The sequence below is a fragment of the Mya arenaria genome, chromosome 7 (genome assembly GCF_026914265.1).
Source record: "Mya arenaria isolate MELC-2E11 chromosome 7, ASM2691426v1".
NCBI classification, from domain to species: domain Eukaryota; kingdom Metazoa; phylum Mollusca; class Bivalvia; order Myida; family Myidae; genus Mya; species Mya arenaria.
The window spans coordinates 41,117,955-41,138,532 of NC_069128.1; the positions used below are offsets into that span (position 1 = coordinate 41,117,955).

The 20,578-nt window shown below is 32.9% G+C and overlaps 1 protein-coding gene and 1 long non-coding RNA gene across 4 annotated transcripts in view; both read right to left on the bottom strand.

Moving 5' to 3' along the window:
• The window catches only part of LOC128241477 (uncharacterized), a 135,851-nt gene that overhangs the window by 112,415 nt on the left and 2,858 nt on the right, over positions 1 to 20,578 (bottom strand). Inside the window, exons 2-5 of one of the 3 annotated variants that reach the window (XM_052958423.1) lie at positions 19,178 to 19,241; positions 12,957 to 14,036; positions 12,554 to 12,616; positions 11,416 to 11,478 (exon numbers count right to left, since the gene is read on the bottom strand). In XM_052958423.1, coding sequence (XP_052814383.1) covers positions 11,416 to 11,478; positions 12,554 to 12,616; positions 12,957 to 13,868 — 1,038 coding nt within the window. In that variant the 5' untranslated portion in view covers positions 13,869 to 14,036; positions 19,178 to 19,241. Of the gene's footprint in view, positions 1 to 11,415; positions 11,479 to 12,553; positions 12,617 to 12,956; positions 14,037 to 18,044; positions 18,434 to 18,538; positions 18,644 to 19,177; positions 19,242 to 20,578 lie in introns of those variants that run through there. The other 2 variants (XM_052958425.1, XM_052958424.1) reach the window with 2 other exon arrangements.
• LOC128241488 (uncharacterized) lies at positions 9,712 to 11,185 on the bottom strand. Its single transcript, XR_008262375.1, has 3 exons — positions 11,121 to 11,185; positions 10,286 to 10,343; positions 9,712 to 9,773 (listed from the first exon to the last, which is right to left on the bottom strand). It is a non-coding gene; the product is annotated as an uncharacterized LOC128241488 (long non-coding RNA).

A 20,578-nucleotide genomic window follows, 5' to 3' on the forward strand; every position in this document is an offset into this window, starting at 1 on the left:
AATCAAAGTTTACGGTGACCTTCTAGTTACGGTACTAGTAATTATGCAAATATTGTAATGAAGTTATAAAATTCGGCATTGATGATTTATGGCGGAATCGCTTGAGATGAATCATTATGTACACTGTACACGATGGAATCACCAGTGCTAGTTTATATATAAATATTGTTATGAAGTGAAGTATTAAAAAGCGGCATCGCTGATTCAAGGCGGAATCGCCAGAGATAAATTGTTAAAGAATACGGTGACGTTACCAGTAATAGTTTAAATGTAACATTGTTGTTTTATTGATTTATACGAATGTAATAATTCTAAGTCATAAGCCATGATTGCTAACCGAATTAATTTATCTGTATACGTTTTAAATTATGTTTTTTTAAACAGTTTCTCCCGGACCTTTTAAAGAAGTGGATTGCCAAAGGTATTATTCATCAATACTGAAGTTGTTCTTTCAGTTAGAAAGTTTGATTTAACTTACGGTCTAGGGAGAAGGGATGTTTTGCCTGCTAAACATTTAACTTGTGCATTATATTTATTTTCATTAATACGAAGTGCTAAAAAGGCAAGTGTTTAGTGACTTGCTGGTTTCATCTGTAATGGCTGTTGTTCAGAATTTTTGAATGGTATGTATTTGATACAATTTAATAAAATAAGAACAATGTGTGCACAAATAAAAACATTTATAAGATCATCATAGCAAGAACTCGATCCAGGTTGTGTCAAGTTTTACTAACGATTCATTGATCTAAAATAAAGGATGAGTGTATCCATATTTGTATTATCTATACATTATTTTGCTGTTTATCTATATGTTATATAAACATGTGAAATGTATTTATTCAGGCACTTGCTCCTGAAGTTGACAATGTTAAGAAATATAGTGTTCATTGATTAAGATTTGCTGGTGAAACGTATGTTGTCATCTATCGTGTTAACGAGAGGATGTCGAAAAACATGGATGTTATTTTAAGTGAATCTAGTAAAAATAGATATGTGTTAAGGTTTCTTTAATATTAGTCTTCAGCCTTAAGTTTGTATGTACAGAAGTTTAAAATGTTTTTACCAATCAACAATGGGTATATTTGAAAAAGATCACCAAACTAAAAAAAATGGATTATTTATATAAGATTTCTCGTTCTTTTAATTCTATCGGTTTCCTAAGTGCTTCTCTGAAACTTCCAATATAATAACATTGAAAAAGTATGAATTTTGTTGTTTTCAATAAGAGTTTATAGAATGGTATTAAGGGAATATAATTTTCTACGTTCGAGTAAAACAAATAGGAAGAAAACTCATTCCCCTTGTTTTAAACGAAATAAAAAATAGGTGGCGTTTTGTAAGCACGAGTGATTCTAACGCACGGGTATTTCGTGCGCATAAACATGTTAAGACAACGAATCAATTGATTGATCAAATTTATAAGAAATGTTTATAGTAAAAGTATTCTGTTATTATGCAAATTCATTCTATAAATGCTCTATTCGTTTTCAATTATGTACAAAAAACATAGCAATATAATAAACACTTGTACAAATTGATATAGTACGTATACATGAATAATGTAAATGATATGTTTTTAAACATCATTGTTAAGGAGCTTATGGGTAGTGAGGCCCGACATCTAGTGGTACAAGAAAAATCCTGTAAATCTGGATGCGAATCGGGCAGTTTCTGAATTTTCCTAAGAAGAAGGGTTTTATTTCAGTTTTTCCTCGGCCAGTCGACCACGTATGTAAGCTCCATTTTTGTCAAGCAGGTTGTTATATAGACATTCGTTGCTCAACGCAAGTTCATGATTTATATATTAATCGGTTACACAAGTTCTTCTAAGAATCTTCCAAAATCATATCATTGAAATATATAATTGAATTGATTTTTTCTAGAGCAGGTAATAGAATAGTTTTAGGGAATAGGGAATTGGGAATTGATTTTTCGATTATTGGGCTCGTTTCAACTGAATTATTGTAACACACGATAGTCCTTAAAACAATTTTATGTTTTTATCTTACTGTCTTACTTAATCTCTTAAGATTAATGTCACTTTTACAGTTTATACATTTATTGCCTCCTGTTACGAGGCTACTAGCACATTATATCACATCCCATACATGCCGTGGTTGCTATCAACATATGTGACTCAATAAATTATAATGTTGTGTCTAATAGTATTTTTAAACTAGTCGGCTTATGATTTCAAATAAAACGACACATTTAGACGTGGCATATTAACAACAAACATTTCTATTTATTTATATAACTACATAACATTACGGTCCACAGAGCTGTTTGGTAATGTATAGAGAGAATATTTCGTGATTCCATTGTTAGATTATTTTATTTCACAAGTTTTTATAATCAATGCACTAATTTGCATATTTGAATAGTAAAAAAAGAAATATATAGTTTTGGTTTTGTTCAAACGGAGGTAACTACATCTGATTTTAAAAGCAGTTTTTATAGTTGTTTTTTTCACCCAATGTATTTATTATTTATATATTTGTAATTCTTACTGCATATGGTAAAGTACAATTCACGCTGTTGAAATAAAAATGCATGCCATTCTCTTAACTTAAAAATGTTATTGCTTTATATTTGTTATCTAGTGATATGAAGGCAACTTTATTTTTGAAAAGAAAGAAAACTACCTTGTGATAAGACATGTGTTTCGTGAACATATACTTGTAAATCTATTGTACATACAATACAACCATGGATGCACATATACTCGATGTGTTTTTATATCTTTAACTGTAAATATAAGAAACTAAAGTAGTAGCATTTTACTGAAACTTTTCGTTGTGTTATTCATCTCTCTATTTCTCAGGTTTAAGAGTTCATGGTTTGAGTGGTTTTAATGTACATACTGTTATTACTGTTATCAATTTGAACTCCTATCATCATTCAATTCCCATATTTAATATAAGCTTTTCGTTTACGTCGTTTCCGGAACATTCCATTTTATAGGACAGGCCAGAGGTTATAATTGTAGATTAGACTGCAGTCAATAACGGTCGATAAGGAACTGTCCTTATACCAATAAAGACAGTAAGGAACGCACTGTATTGTTATATGTAACACGCATGTTTATAAAAATCTGATTTGTATGTTGTATTTTGTTAGGCGATTTACTGTTGTGCAAATACAGTTCGATCAACATGTGCTTTAAAATGTACTTTAATAGAGACAGGGCTGTTTAAGGGCCTTATGTGCTTAAGTTTAATAGAACATGTCATTTACAATAAAGCATTTCCAATAAGTAAGCGGGGTTACTGGCTAAGAAATTTCATCCATACGATACAATGCATAAAAAATGTACTTGGTATGTACAGCTATTTGTTAGTTATATATTCATGTAGCAATCCTTTATGTCGAGTATATATACGTATCACATGCTATACCTTGTTTTTCGTATCCTATAACCATGTCTGTTGTGTTTTAAAGCTATATGATTTAACATTGCTTTTATTTCTGATGGTCAAAATAATAAATACCCCACCACACACACACACGTATTTTTAAATAAACATTAGGATTGCTTTTGCATAATTGTCAGTATTTCAGTAAGTCATACGTTTATATCTCATTTTCTTATATGGTAAAGATTAATTTAATACAATAAATCATTTGTTATCTGTAAAGTGATAATTGTTTGATTTTATGAAGAAATGTTTGAGGACCTTCGGTACTTAATATGCTAAAACAGGAAATGACGTCATGCACATATACAAATGTTTGTTGTCACACTCTAAATGAAGGCAAATTTCAATTGAGTTTCTGACTGGATATCACTTAGTATGCATTATACTTATAGACGGAGTAAAATGATCGGATGAATCTTAGGTTCAATATAAATTACTAAACATAACCAATCCGTATATGTATCAATTCAAACAACTCATCGAAAGTACTCAAAGTACTAATCTAATAAAATTAAGTACATATTACATTAAACATATTAAGATCAAGTTAACGAAGATAAATCACTTAGTTTGTTGTTAAATTATGTTTCGTAACATTTACAGTTATGTATTGGAAAAGCCATTCATTGTTGTGTAAGTATTGAATGGTCGATAGTTGTGTCTTTGAAATGTGTATATTCAATATGTTTAAAGTTCATTTGACTCAGATTTTTATGTTACACTATGTTAACAATGTATACATGTGTACGTGTATTGACACCTTCTTAGTCTATGATGTGAACATTCACTTTTCAAAGTTCACGTTGTCTTTAATAATGTCCTTCCTGATATGTATAACGTATTGTAAACATATTAAATTCTAAAAGCTCGTATATTAAAATTCTACACTTGCTTTGTTATTAGTAAATGTTTATTTGTGTATTTCTTTTTTTTCACGGGCCATGTTGCTTATTGAACCCGTCTTCAAAGATAAACTATCTAAGTATTCCTGGTTCAATACTTCAGCATCGCATGTAGCTAGAGCTTAATGTGTTTTAAATCCGACTTGAAATATGTAAGTCAGCTCGTCAAATCCAGAACTAGTTGAATGAAATATGCATTTTATGATGTTACGTGACATAATCTTAAATTCGAAATCATTATCCCCGTATAAGGCGATTGTCTTTTAAGGTTTAATATGTTCTACAAAATTAAATATATTAAAGAAAAATGGAAATACTATGCACATCGTTTTGTGTATAGATGTATTGTTTTTACTTACTGAAGTTTTTAAACAAATCATCTTACATAAAAAATGCTAACATTCACAAATCGTGAATTGGAATTCAAGTAGATTATTTAAAGAAGATGTATTGAGCTATTATACTTATACAAAACGTTAATACTGTCCGAGATGAGAAATTACGATAATTAATAGGGTAGGTTAAAATGTTTTTTAGAACAAAAGCTAGTATGGAATGATACAAAATATGATATGACCCTGATATGTACAAGCTTGTAAATTTAACTTTTATAACTAAGCTTGAACTATGCCTCTTATTATTTAACGCCTGTCGTGTTAGGTGATTTGTTCCCACTGCCCGTCATCATGCCCTGGAGCTAGCCTTCGACCGATCTTGTTTTTCTATCAAAATAACGCTTTCCTTAGTTTAGAATGACTATTAAAATATATAAATAAAATCATTTTTTGCGTAGAGAATTAGTCTGATTATGGCAGTATGTCAATATAACGAAGGTAATGTCCATTTGTACAAGATAATATATTTTAACAGTGTTAAACTGTTTTTGCAAATACTTGTTAGCTTCAACACGTGATTATAAGTAATAAAAATGATTACCGTCTGAATGCCATCCGGGAATGTAAAAACCAAGTGAATTATACTCCAACCAAGTTCATAAGTGATTTTGACATCAACTGTTCCAGTTGGTTGAGTCCCTATAAAACAAAATGACATAAAACATGTTAGCTCAATAATGGATTTAAGCACATCTTGCTAGCACAGAAATGTTTTGTTAGGAGCAACACAATTATTTAAACAATTCGTGTCGAGCGGGTCGATGCACCGCAAATCTTATTGCTTTAAACATTGATTTTATAAATGACAAAAAAAAAAAAACTTAATATAACAGTTACAATAGTTGACAAAAGTTAATGTTATCTAAATACCCACAACAATTTACACCAATCCATGCAATGAATAATACATAACATAGTTTTTTAATATTATTGTGCACTATGGATATTTGAAAATGAATTTAAATGAATTGTCAAATCATAATGTTTTATTACCTGCACAATACGTAGTCAATACAAGATAACTTACACTTAATACAGTCTTTCAGGGGTGAAAGCTCTGCCTTGACAACTGCTTTTTCCTTAAAGCAGACACAATATTGATGACTTAAACTGTCCATTTATATACGCATTTTAATCAATAGGTTAATAATATAAAAAGGTATACTAAACGAATTTGAGTATATACTTTATCAATAGAGCAACATTTATACAAGACGTTTGCACTTAACTTAACACCATGCCTATGTTTCTGCTTTGGATTCGAAATGCAATCCTCCATAAAATAACACACAAACCAGTGCACCTATTACTTACACAATCCAACGCAATTAATCATACATGTTCACCCTTAACATTCCTACAAGTACGAAAATACCAGTGAGCTTAATATAAAGCCTATTTAACCTCTCTCCTGGGTTCAAACACCTAACCCCTCTACAAGTACGTGCATCGGTGAGCTAACATAAACGCCTATAGTGCCGATCGTTGGTTCAAATATATTACCTTCATACAATAACTTACACCAGTGAGCTAGCTGTCACGCCTTGTTAACCTCTCAGGGGTTGGAACACCTAACCTTCATACAATTACTAACATCGGTGCGCTAGCTGACACGCCTTGTTAACCTCTCAGGGGTTGGAACACCTAACCTTCATACAATTACTAACACCGGTGCGCTAACTATCCTACCCTTTTAACATCTCGGGAGTTCAAACATCTAACATTCCTAGGATTACACAAAATAATGCGTTTCATCTCACGCCTATGTTCTCGCTCGGAGTTTCAACATCAAATGTTACTATATTTTCACAAACTAGTGCGCTTAAGATCACGCATATAGTCCCGCTGCTAGAGAAGAACCCCTTGTCGCAATAAGTCCAATGCTACGTCTGAATAATCAAAGATCACTTGATACGGACAGCAATAGGATCCGTACGGTATGGAGAAAAGACCATGGTTTAGTTGTTTATGCTTAATTTCATTGAAGTCTTTATACATACACATAGGTCAGTATTGTTAACATACGTTGTCTTGTTAACATTTTTAATGGGTTAGCAATTGTTCGAATACTTAACAGATCATTCAGCTGTGTTTATTTAGTGTTGGAACATATTTTCGTGACATTTGCACCGTTTTGTATTTGAATGAAAGAAGTAGTTATGTGATGATATATCTACTTTCATAACCAACAGATGAGGGATTATGTTACTGTTGATAAGCAGCATGGATATAATACAGCCACCATGAGAGAGCGATTCGGAACTTAAGAGTGTTCAATTTTTTAAAGAAATTTGACACCAGATGTTACAACAGTCGTCTTCACAGTAAGTCCAAATACCTACAAAATAGCTTCCGTATATTTATAGACACTCATCGAGTGTCTTTTACATGCTAAATATAGCGTCCGAAAAAGGCAACTTGCCTAAAACGCTTATTCACATGTTAGTGTGCGCAACGATCATGTGTCCTACAAGGTCTTTGGAAAAAAACATACTGCGCAACTTTTAAACTTGGAACCCATTCCGTACAATTTGTAAAACGGGGAAAGTCATGTGAGACAGCTTTGGAGCGACACCACTGTCTCTTTTTTTAAAGCATGTAAACATATGCATAATTGACCACATACTAGGTCGTTTTGAGAATTATATGGTTCTTTTGAGGATATATTGTATTTGCCGATTACTGGTCATGGTGTCGAGTCCCTTAAAATTGTGAAGATCAATATTGACGTGATGTTTTGTGGCATGTAATTAACGATTTAAAAGTATGGACTGAATACACATAATCGCCGATCATATTTGTCTTTTTTTGTATACTCGTGTTTTCCATAATTGCAGCGATGGATTTTACCCAAAACAAGATATGATCCCACATTTAGCTCAGGCTTTATCTTGATTGTTTGACATATGTTAAGCATAAAACTGCGTGTGTGCATTGATTTAGTTTAAACAGAACGATCTCTCTGGATCCGTAACACTCTTCTTCTGAGTTGAAATAGCAAGAGAGCTAGATATCATGCCATTCTGTCAAGCTTTCGAACAGACTAAGTATGTTATAGTACAGAAACGTACAGACATGGCCTTGTGCCTTATATATATTTTCACAATGGAATCTTAATATGTATTGGTAATACATATTGTATATGTGCTTAAGGGATCAGCATTTGTTCTACAAGTTTCACAATGCGTTGTACTTTATCGCGCATAATTGGAAATATATCATTTACAGCTTATTCAAAATATGACGAAAAAAAAAACTTCTCGATAAATGACAATGTTGATAAACATACTATTTAGCAACAGTTCCAATTACTCCATATTTTAAATGATCTCACCTTTTCCGAATTATGATGCTCTTCTTTAACGTATTTTAGCTAATGGCAAGTAACTAATATAATTAATGAAATACGAAACATCATTTGCGTTTTTTGTCGATTGATAATCTCAATGATTACACATTAACAAACATTTGCTCTTGCCATGCCAAATATAAGGTTTACAACAAGTACAACCACTGTTTACATGCACGCTTTGATTCATAAAACCTCTTAAGAAATGTCTCACCCACCATCTTTAATTCGTCATGGTCATGTTTTACTGTTATCAGCTCATCACATAGCTCGTTCCTTGTTTAAAAAAGTGTATGATTGTTCTAACACCTATGGCTCTTATAAGTCACGTTTATTAGCCTGTTCTGTTCGTTTTTGACTTTACATTTGAATAGCATGGATTTAATTTATTTTGCCCGTTCTTCTCATGTTTCTATAATGTCATTTTAATGCAATTACTTGTACAACATTTTATATGGATTAGTGACCTTTTATGATTTCTCTATGCCCGGTTTCGCTTTAAATAAATCTTGTTCGAATCCCTTCCTTGTCTGAAAGCGGCAGAACGGCAGGAAAGTACATATGAAGTTTTAGTTGGATTATAAGACCAAAAATACATCACAACGCGTTTAACGAATTTTATATATAATGACTACATATAATGTACTTTTAAACATTTGTTTTATAGTGAGGGTTTACCAACGCTAAAGTTTCACTATTCTCGCTTTCCCTTTAAATCCTTGCAAAATTATCCGATACAAAATATTGTAAGAGGTTTTACCTTTTCTGAATCATACAGTTCTTGTTTCATTCGTTTCAGCTCATCACGCAGTTCCTTCTGTGTCTGGAATAGTAACATTTCATATCAGTATGCATAATGGTGCCTATTTCTATTGAAACTAAATAAAGCATAATGCTATGGCCAGTTTCAAGACCAAAAAAAGACGATAACATATCTGACCGCCTGAAATCATCAAATTTTTCATTTCTCGCTGCATAAGTATTAATATGTCCTGCCGATTACAGCTTGAATTCATATTTGTCAATACGGTTTTCCTGTTAATCTTGTATGGCAACTTATTTCCCCGTCAATCATATTTGACAACGGTTTTTTTTTCTGGTAAGCAGAAGGGACTAAACGATGGCCTTTATAAAAAAATAATATATATTTTAACTATGTTTGTCTGCTTTTCAAGGTTAGAGCATTAATGTTTTGTATGTTAGGTTGTTAAATACAGGGAAAACAACGCCAACAAATACTGCGTTAAAAGACTATGGACCAACACAGGCTATGGAGCAACACAGTTTAAGCCAGAGACACACAACGTGTTTAACACCACAGATCGACCGTATATGAATACATAAACTGTTTTAAGATGATTTCGCTGTGGGATTAAGTAGTTTATAATGATTTGGCGTCACTTTTGTTTCGACTTTATCAAGAAATCGCTAAGATATTCGATTAAAATGCCACAATCGAAGATACCACACACATAAACGTAAGATAAATGATTAACAATTTATGAAGTAAGCAACCATTAATACTCAGTTAACATGCTGTCTTCTAAAACATATTAAGGTACCGCCTTCAAACAAGCAATCACAATTTTACACGGTGTCATATCTCTATTCACCTATTTTCAAATATTTTATGTTGAAAACTTACCTTTTCGTATTTCTCTATGTCCTGTTTCGCTTTCAGTAAATCTCGTTCGAACAGCTTCCTTGTCTGATGCGCAAAAACGGAAGGATGTTATAACGTTAGCAGTTTAAACTGCGCAGAAAAAAAGGAAATCATAGTAAGGTATACATTAAATAGAAAATTATGATCTGACGCGCATTACTGGTGACCGGTAACACGTCACCTTCGAGGAGTTAACACGTATTCGACTCGACCTGCAGTTTCGCCGGATACGTGCTTACAAACCGAGCTCGACGTGAAACAGGTCACTAGAATAGCGTCAAATATAAAATTCCCTTATGTCTGTTGTCAGATTGAATAGTTGCTGTACCTTAATTTGGAGTTTCATTTGTACTTTTCGATGAAATATGACGTTTTATAGTAAAAAAACAACAGTGAAAATTTCACTGCAAAATAAGAAGTGAATATATTATTTGTACCTTTTCTTGTTGACATTTGAATAGCATGGTATGCATTTAGTTTGCTCGATTTACTCAGGCTTCTTAAGTGTCATACATTTATTCACCTTCTTGTCAAATAACTTTTTAAAGAAAACTTACGTTTTCAGATTTCTCTATGTCCTGTTTTGCTTTCAGTAACTCTTGCTCGAACTGATTTCTTGTTTGAAAGCGGCAAAACGGCATTATAGTATTAGTTTGCAGTTTTCAAATTGGACTATCAGAACAGAAAAAGAATGCAATGCGTCTATCGAATTTATTTGTTTTGGTGTTAACAATTTGTTTATTTTGCTGATATATAACAATCAAATCTGATTTTGTTTGCTCAATTATGTTAATTTAGTAATTTTTGACTTGTTTCGCTGGAGAAGCCTCCCTTGACTTTAATTCATAAAAGCACGATACATCTTCATACGCATAAGCCATTACATATTTGGACATTTGACAGAGGTAAATTAACATACTTGCATATTGAAACCGAAAAAATAAAAAAGCAATTCATAGTAAGGTATACATTTAATGGAAAATTATGATATGACGCATTACTGGTTATCGGCTACCCGTCTCGTTCGGGAGTTAACACGTATTGGACTCGACATGCAAACTCGACGGATGCGTGTTAACACACCGAACTCAACGGCATACATGCCACAAGAAAAGCGTCAAATCATAAGTCCCTTTATGTCTGTTGTCTGTTTAAATAGTTGCTGTACCTTCATACCGGAGTTTCATTTGTGCTTTTCTATGAAATATGGCGTTTTATCAGTAATATAAACAACAGTGAACATTTCACTACAAAATAAGAAGTCAGTTTATATATTGTACCTTTTGTACTTGACAATTGGATAGAATGGATTTAATTTAGTTTGCCCGTTTTTACTTCTATACTGTTTTGTCTGAATTCACCTACTTGTCGATAGCTTAAATATCAACTTACCTTTTCAGAGTTCTCTACGTCCTGTTTCGCTTTCAATAACTCTTGTTCGAACTGCTTTCTTGTCTGAAAGTGACAAAACGGCAGGATGTTATAACGGTAGCAGTTTAAATTGGACTATCAGAACAGAAAGACAATGCAATGTGACTATCAATATTTATATACAATAAATAATTATAATATACATATAAACATATGTTTTGAATACGGGTTTACTAACGTAAGAGGCTCAATTTCCTGGCGTTCCCTGAAAATCTTTGCAAAAATATTCAAAACAAATAGTTGTAAGAGGTTTTACCTTTTCTGAACGAGAAAGGTCTTGTTTCACTCGTTTCAGCTCATCACGCAGTTCCTTCTGTGTCTGGAATAGTGTAATAATTTGAAGCATAACATATTGGTATGGATAACGATAACTATTGTATTGAATAAAAGTAAAGCTTAAGACTGGGGCCAGTTTCAAGACAAAACTAAGACAAAAGCATACCTCACCACTTGAAATCGTTTTCCGATGTTAAAGAAACAATAAAAGTCCAATCAGGATGTATAAAGGGCTTCAATTCCTGTTTTGAAAGTATCCCTAGAACAGCTTAAATAATGTTTAATTTTAAACGTTTTACTCAGGCCATACCAGCGAGTTAATTCTTTGGAAATAACGAAATATTTAACACAAAGAAACTATTTCTCAACATAAACTCCAAAGATGTGTAGATAATTGAACAATGCAGGCAATAAATACCTTATCGGAGCCGACATCAACTTGATGACGCCGCAAATCGTTTTAAGTCATACAATGAATTACATACAAAAAACAAGCACTCAACGATAAGATACAGATCTCATTTTCCATTACCTTAAAGTGAATCCTTACTGTACAAACTGTAAATATAGTTTGATGCAGTGTTGTTTGTACGTTATGTATCTGCCGTCTAGTGCATGGCTTGCCAAAGCATTGTGCCTTTACACAGGGCCTCTGTTAAACATTTAGCTATTTTTAGTGTAGCTTCCATTCAATAGTTGTAGGAAAATGAGGTATATTGGACAAATGGCGAAACGATCACTAGGACCTTTTCTACAAGTCAATTAAATGTATTTATATAGGCATCTTTCAAAAATGTTCTATCATTAGTTTTTGATTCAGTTGAAACCATGGAGTCCATTTTAAAAGGTTAACGTAGTAATGCGATGGAATTAAGTTTTTGTTGATCGGCTTCAATTGCTTACGAGAAGAAACAAAACAGTGTTATTCTTACCACAACATTTGTTTGACGATAATTTTGGTGTGATATCTAACCACTATGTATTATTCTGTGGCTGTTAAAGTATTCTTGCGAAGACAAAACGGCCCCGATTATACTTGATCATATTTGTTACGTTCTATTGTATCGTATTTTAAGACAATGATGTGTAAAGCTTTACACGATCAGATTAGTACAAACCTTTTCTGAGTTATATAGTTCGTGTTTGGCCTGATTCAACAGTACAGTGAGCTCTCGCCGTGTCTGAAATCAAACATGTAAACCTTTAACATTAATAGTTCTTTAAAGAAATTAAACGTTTTAAAAATGATTTTCCAATCGGTCAAATTTAGTCAAATTAGGATATTCTTATACGTAATAGTTCGATGCAATGTGATATACTTCGACAAGCCAGAATAAATCATAATTTATATTTCATGCATGAGTTCATAAAACACTTAATGTTTCAATAAGAAGACAATTTCGTGATGTAACGCTAGAACAATTCGTTGATGTTACCATGCAGCTGAGATAAAATGCGACATGTGCCTTGTAAGGAATATAACAGTTAATAGCAAGTAAGCAACTGCATCATACGGGATACCTTGGTTATTTTCGGGGTGGATGCGAAAACATCGCTGGCATTTCCATCGTCACTCCCAGTAACTTCTTCTCGTTGTTCACAAACTTCCTCCAAATCCTCAAACAGGCATTTTAGTATTACTTTGTTTTCTTTGAAGTCACACCCTTTAAAAGTATTTTTGTGTTTGATTTCTTTGAGATGGGATCTGGCATCCGAAACCTTTTTCTCAAAATGTCTGTGCATTAGGTACAAGTGCCCAGCCAGATTATTGTCAAACAAATCATCAATTTTATTTTCTTCATCCTCACACCACTTGGTTTTCTCGTTACACGTCTGAGTAATACTGGAATGGGTGCTTGCGTTTATGTCATTTGTCTTAGTTATTCCGTGAATAATGTCACTTGTCAATTCATCTACCCGTCTTTTAATTTTATTCCCTAACTCCATACATTCTTGCATACATCTATCAGCGTTTTTCTTGTAGCTCACCTTGCTTTGTTCTGCTTCAGCTTTCAAAAACAGAATTTCATCTTTTACCTCCTTTAAGACGGACTTCATTGTGTTGACTTTCTCGCAGTCAATGTTAACTACTTCATGCAACAAGTCAACAACTTCTTTTCCGCAAGAAAGATGTTCCGAATGAAGGCATCTGCCACAAATCACGGAATCATGAATGTTACAAAGAAAGATAGCTCTCTCAGTCGGATGCTGTTTACATCTTTCTTCTGTGATGTCCCACAATATGACTTTTGGAGTATCAGTACCATCCTTATCCATTTTCACAGCCTCGAGCATAATGACAATATGAGTTTGAAACATCTTTCCTCTCGTGTGAATATTTACACATGTTTCACCCACGTATCCACAAGTTTTGCAATGTCCCACCGCATTTTCATTACAGCACATTTCACACTGAATCTGCTTTGATGCCATGGCAAATTCTCATGGAAGTTCAAGATACAATGAATTAAATCAAAACGTTCTTCAATGCGAAAGTTCGATTTGAATAATTGTTATTGGTCGATAAATTGTTTCATTGTCATCAGCAGCCCGTCATATGATGTTTTGAAGGTTGTCGCCGTCATTTAAGTACATGTACCACTGAAAACAAGAATATGGAAGTAATAATCAAGATCAATTACATACAACATAACAACAACGAGTTTGTAACGAAGCTAACTGCAAGTTACATTATTTATAAAATCATGGATAAACTTCATTTTGTCCCGAACATGTATCGCATATACCCAACACGAATCCCATCTATAGCAAGCTGATTGTATGTCAACGTCCTTAACAAATATTGCATATACCGTAAACATATCATATTCAGCAAGCCATATGTCAACGCCATAATATCATGCGACGGATAATCAAAAACTAACGAAATTCACAATTCACAAAGCTGCAACAGAAAACATACCTATACTTATATATCTTAGGTCGATAACGTCATTACTAATCGCGTTATGGACGAATGAAAACGCATCTTGCATGGAATTTCGATATGGCTGTCAAATATATTTTTATGACTGGAATTTAGCCCGTTCCGTTTGGATTAATGCACATCTAAATCAGTGCGTTAAATAAATCATGCGTACATTTTGTTGATAAACACATACCCAAAATGTCATGTTAGTTTGAATTGTACGGGTAATAGGGGAGTAAAATGCTTGCAAACCGTGCTGCTAGTATGCTAAGGGGCGAATAAAATGTTAATATTATAACAACCTCCGCATTATGTAAATTACGCGTTGTGTAAATGGTCATAACGACATTATGGTAATTCGCATTTTTCCCGTATCTATTTCAACATATGTATTAAGTTTTATCCAGATTAAAATAAATAGTTAACATCCAATCAATATGTCGGACTTCCTTTCCACGACAGGACATACAGTGATATTTAAGTAAAATAACTAGATGTATAATCCAAACATGAATTTGTGAGACCACTGGGGTCGGATTATAAAATTATACACTGACTTATTATGTAAGCTTTATCTAATTAAACTGTGCTGATAAATTATCGATATTGCTAAATGCAATGGCAAACAGGATATATATGTATCACCTCATAAGTAAATGAAATATACCTCTGGCTGGCAATTGCACATGTAATTGCAATCGCTAATTCGATAATATACATGTTACGACCTAGTTTTTATAATAATTATTCGGTTATGTCATTTAGTATAAATTATCGACATTACAAGCACTCTGCGTCGGTCTTATTTAATATAGCAATACTATGACTTAAATCAAAAGGTAAGCAAAAGTCATTTCAGTCGTCCCGGATTATCGAACGTATTTTAATGACTGGATCAAAAAAGTTCAAAAATGACAAAAGGTCGAATGAGTAGCGTTGATTTCAAATCACAATTCCATTTGCATTCCCTATGGTCATTGAAGACCGCAGAAACCAAGTTGCATTGTATAAAGCAAGCAAAAAAGTTTCGTATTTAAATAAGATCGCCTCTTTAGCTTTGTTACACTTAAAACACTTGTTTGTCATCATTTAAAAACTCATTTATCCACTAATTGAACACACTCCCAAATAAACATGTTAAAGATATTGAATATAATGAAAACTCCATGACAAGTGAAAGCACATCAACATAACAACAATAGTAAGTCAAAGCTAACACCTAAGCTTCCATAATATTTAATGTAACATAAGTTTTACTGAAATCCCAACGGAAGAACTGTAGGAAACATAAACATCAAACTTAGTGAATATAACTTAAAGTATGAATCTAAAACGTTCAAAAATTGTATTCATGAAATGAATAGTGTGAATTTCAAAATCATGAATAAGATTACAAAAAACCGAGGTCAACCAACCTGCAAACTACTTCCTTATTTAAGTCAAATCGCCTATATCGTTCTGATACGCTTAAACACATATTTGTCATCATTTTAAAAACATATTTATCCAAATATTGAACACACTCCAAAATGACATATTTTAAACGACCTATTTAAAATAATTATTAAGGATAAACACAAGCAGGCATATCAATGTCAACAACTGACGTTAGTTATTACTGAAGAGTCAACTGTTTCGTTAAACGACGATATTCACTGTCTACATCAATTGGAACTCCTCGGCATTTTTTTTCGAAAACAACCTCGAATGGATGCAGGTACAACAGTAGAAGTATTTCGTAAAATTTTGAATTATATCTTTAATTATTTAAAAGTAGTAGTTTAGCTTATATTTGTCGATCTAAGTTTAAATTGATGACCAGTGAAGTGTATTATTGCCAACATAATTAAGATTATCAAGGGTTAAGCCGTTGAGTTTTAGTGCATAATTAAATTACTACGCGTCTTCTTGCAGCGGACTTAAACATACCAATTTCTGAGTACATAAACCTTCCATCTACATCCGAGGTTGTTTTTGATAAAATGGCCGAGGATTTCCGAATGTGTCTACAGCCACTTAAGGACTATTTTAAGAAATGATATTAACCACTTCCGATAGAAAACAGCTCTAATTAAGGGAATATCTATGTTTTGGTAGTATGGATTCTTTATTAATTTAATTAAGGGACACATCCAGAAGTCTGGGATAAAGATTATAGGTTTTCGATATAGATCGTGAAAAGCATAAACTAAAACTTGTATTACTTATTTATATTAAAGGAATCCTGTTTTGATCCTTCTAAGCACAATCACGCTTTGTGAGAACACGGATGAAGAATAAGCAAAACGAACAAGAACAAGCAAATGCCTCAGATGCAACTAAGCAGAATCGAATAATGATGAATATATGTCTGTCGGTTTTAATAATGAAGTGTTTGAGGACATTCGAAAATCGGAATATGAAACCCAGGACATCGAGGGCCATTTCAAATAACCCGATCAATTAAATCACGGTTTATTGTTGGTAGCAATATAACTGTCGGGACAAAGTGCTATTGACGGCAAACATAGAGGTTTACCAGCTTTGAAAACAATGGACCGTACATTTTGTTTGCAACGATTAACAATTCTTTGCAATTGTTATGAAAATAAAAATAAAAAATAAAAAAAAAAAAATTGTAAACACCATAATTGTTTTATTTATTATCTGTTGCTTTTCGCTTTCACGTTTTTCTTTTGCTTTGTAGTAACATCGCGTTATAACACCAATGGATATGAAGTATCTGATCACAAGTGTCCGATGACGGACTACTCAACAGCAGAGGATACAATCCCGTATCTGGAAACTATACAAATAATGCAATTTTTCTGTTTCTTGCTCACAGAGACAGAAGCTTTTTGATCCCAACAAATAATTTATTCTTGTGTGTTTTTCATTTCTCCGTACAATGGTCATTACATTTTCACAAGTATAGTCAACAGTCATATACATAAAACGATTTGCTTAAGTACTGCCGAATATATAGCAGAATTTCATGAAATACAGAAAAAGTATACTTTTTACAAACGTGACCAGTTAAAATAATCAAGAGTTTTATACATTTCAGACAGCATGAACGACAGTTATGCAGTTAGTACAACATTATTCGAACAGCTCCCCGCAAAGGGAGGTGACATGTGCTCATACGTTAGCAGAAGTGTTGTCTGCTTTGAGATTATCTTGATGTAAATATTGATTAAAAGCAGTTTTCGTAATATTTCCATTGCTTTAAAGTTAGGTTTTCTAGTCATAGCTTCAATTCTATATGTTTGTTTTAATAACACAATGTTGATGAGTTATTGACGAATTTATTGTTGCGAAAACACTGTTATCGCGATATCGAAAGTAGAATTCATTTACAGCAAATAGCCATGAATAAAAATCGGAAATCGAAAGTAGACGTATTTTCGCAAAATCAACATCAAAAAATGTCTCTTTTTAAAGTTATTCTTTATCTAACACATTAAACGTTTTTGCTAATGGGCTTAGTTTATTGAGATTCCTTAATTAATAACACAATCAAAAGTACAGGGCGAATTGGTATTTCTCTTAACTTCTTATTACATTTTGAACCCTCAGTTTACTCAATTAGACACTTTATAGTACTAGTGAATTTGACTCCGGAAGCGAACTCGAGAGTGTTTGGAATAAATTGTTAGCTTTCTGAACAACCGAGCTTATAATGGTATAAACGAACCAACCTGAATTATATTCAGAAGCAAATAACTTCCTTGTTGAAAAATCTACTTTCTATTTTGAAGGTTTAAAACACTTTTATTTCATCCTTTAAAGCACATCTATCTATACACTGAACACACTCAAACATATTCTCCTTTTTTACCCTATCGAAAAACATAATTACGTTAAAAACACAAACAAAGTCAATTTAATAATACTTCACTGAAACCAAATGCTTCTGCATCGATCTTATTCTATATATAAAATGCTTTTACGAAAATCCTAACGTTTGCACAAGTCATTTAGTTGTCACAGCTAGCGAAATATATTTAAGTCTGAATTTAAAATGTTAAAACATAATATTAGTAATCAATAGAAAAGAGTGGAATTCAAAATTGTAACAATCCTTAAATCTCTGAAGACCGGGGAAAACCAACCTGCATTATATTCAGAAGTTAATTACTTCCTTGTTTAAGTCAGACCTTTTTTGATGGAATGATACGCTTCAATCACTTACTTGATATCTTTTAAACACACATGTATCCAAACATTGCACAAACTATAAAATATTATCTTTTTAAACCCTATTGTACAATCATTCTTACGGCTTTAACACATCGATATTAACAACGAAGGTCAATTGCTGAGGGAGCAGTCAACAGTTTTGATAAGAGATAATAATCAGTGTCTACTTGACTTTAAATGAATGCTTATATATATTTTGCAAAGGCTTTGGACAGTAAACTGCATTTGTATTGTTAGTTTATTCAATGTATGTTTTAAAGATATAGATCAAAGAAAGCATGAACTAAAGCTTTAGTATTTGTTTATATTGAAGGATTACTGTTTTGATACATCTAAGTACAATCTCGCTTTGTGAGAACACGTCTGAAGAGCAATATAATGAAACAATAAATAGCCAATGCCTCCGATGAAGGAAAGTAGAAAACAATTGTAATTAACTATGTGTCTAGGCGGATATAACTATAATGCCGTTTTTGAGGACAATGAATCGAAACATTAAAAGTTGAAATTCAGGCAATCGAGCTTCAAAATAGCCATAATCATGAATCACGATTTGATTCTTAGTAACATTACTCATTTAACTGTTGGAACGCAGTGCTGTGAACGGCCAATGTAGATGGTACACACTAACCTTGAAGCCAAAGGTCTCCGCGTCTAATCCAGTTTGCAACGTTTGACTATATATTGCACTTGTTCTGGAAATAAAAGGAATTAAAAATTTGTAAAAACACATATTATTTTTATAAATATTTTTGTCGATTCACGCTTTCACGTTTGGTCTTTGGGTGGTCGAAACACAAGCATAATAAGTCTAAAGTAACTGATCACAAGTGTCCTATGAAGGACAACGCAACAGCAGTGGATATAAATCTGTATCTGGCAAGGATACGAAATCATAATGCGATTCACCTGTTCCTTGCTTGCAGAGAGAAGCAGTTTGTCCCGAACGAAGGATTTAGTCTTGTGTGTTTTCTTCTTGGTCCGCCAAAATACATGTAGAGTAGTTCCTCTGAGAATAATGCCCATTACATTTTCACAGGCTATGGTCAAATAGTCATATACATAAACGATGTTCAAATGTCTTAAATATAGACAGTCATGTAACTCGAACACGTAAAACATCTTACAAGTTTACATTTTGTTAGTACGACAAGTTTAAATAATCATACGTTTTAAACTTGTCACACAGCAGAAAACGCCGGTTATACGCTACTAAAATATTGATCGAACAGGAAAGGTAACAATTGCTTCATACGTAAACCAAAGTGTTGTCTGCTTCTAGTCTATTCCTGCTGTAAATATTGACTTGTTTTTCGTAATATTTTAAGTGTTTGATAGTACTGTATTGCTAGTTATAGTTTGTACTATTATGTTTGAGTAACACAAATTCGATGAATTGTTCGCGAATTCGTTACCGGTATGTCGAAAGTGTAACGTTGATTTACAGTAAAAAGCCAAGAATGTAAACCGAAAGTAGGCGTATTTTCTGAAAGTCGACAATAAAAAAGGGTTTCTTATGGATTTAAGATATTGACTTATGAATGTAGTTTATTGAGCTTCCTTTAATATTAGTACAATAAAAACTGAGGGAGTATTGTTACTTTTTTGCTTCTTATAACATTATAGTTTCTTACAAAAATATGCGTTACCTTATAAAATTTACACAATTAAAGGATGACGTCATAAACGTACAATGAACGTTCGTTCTCTGTCGTTAAGGCCTAGTTTAAGCCTTCTATAAGTGACCCCCCAAAATCTGTGTATAGTACACAACCTCTGTTAATTGATCTTAATCTACTTGCATTGATCCCTCTTATCAGATCTCCGATCTGAGTATCCTGCTGTGCAGCTTTGGAAGTTTTATTATAAAAATGGACCCTAAATGGCCCTGAGCCAATAAACGAATACACAGGAAATTGGCCCCTACTGTGACACCAGTGCAATTATCAGGATATGCACAGCAGGGGATTATCATGCCAAACATTCCTTAAACTAGGCCTTATAACGACCAATCCATTTACGCTTTTAACGT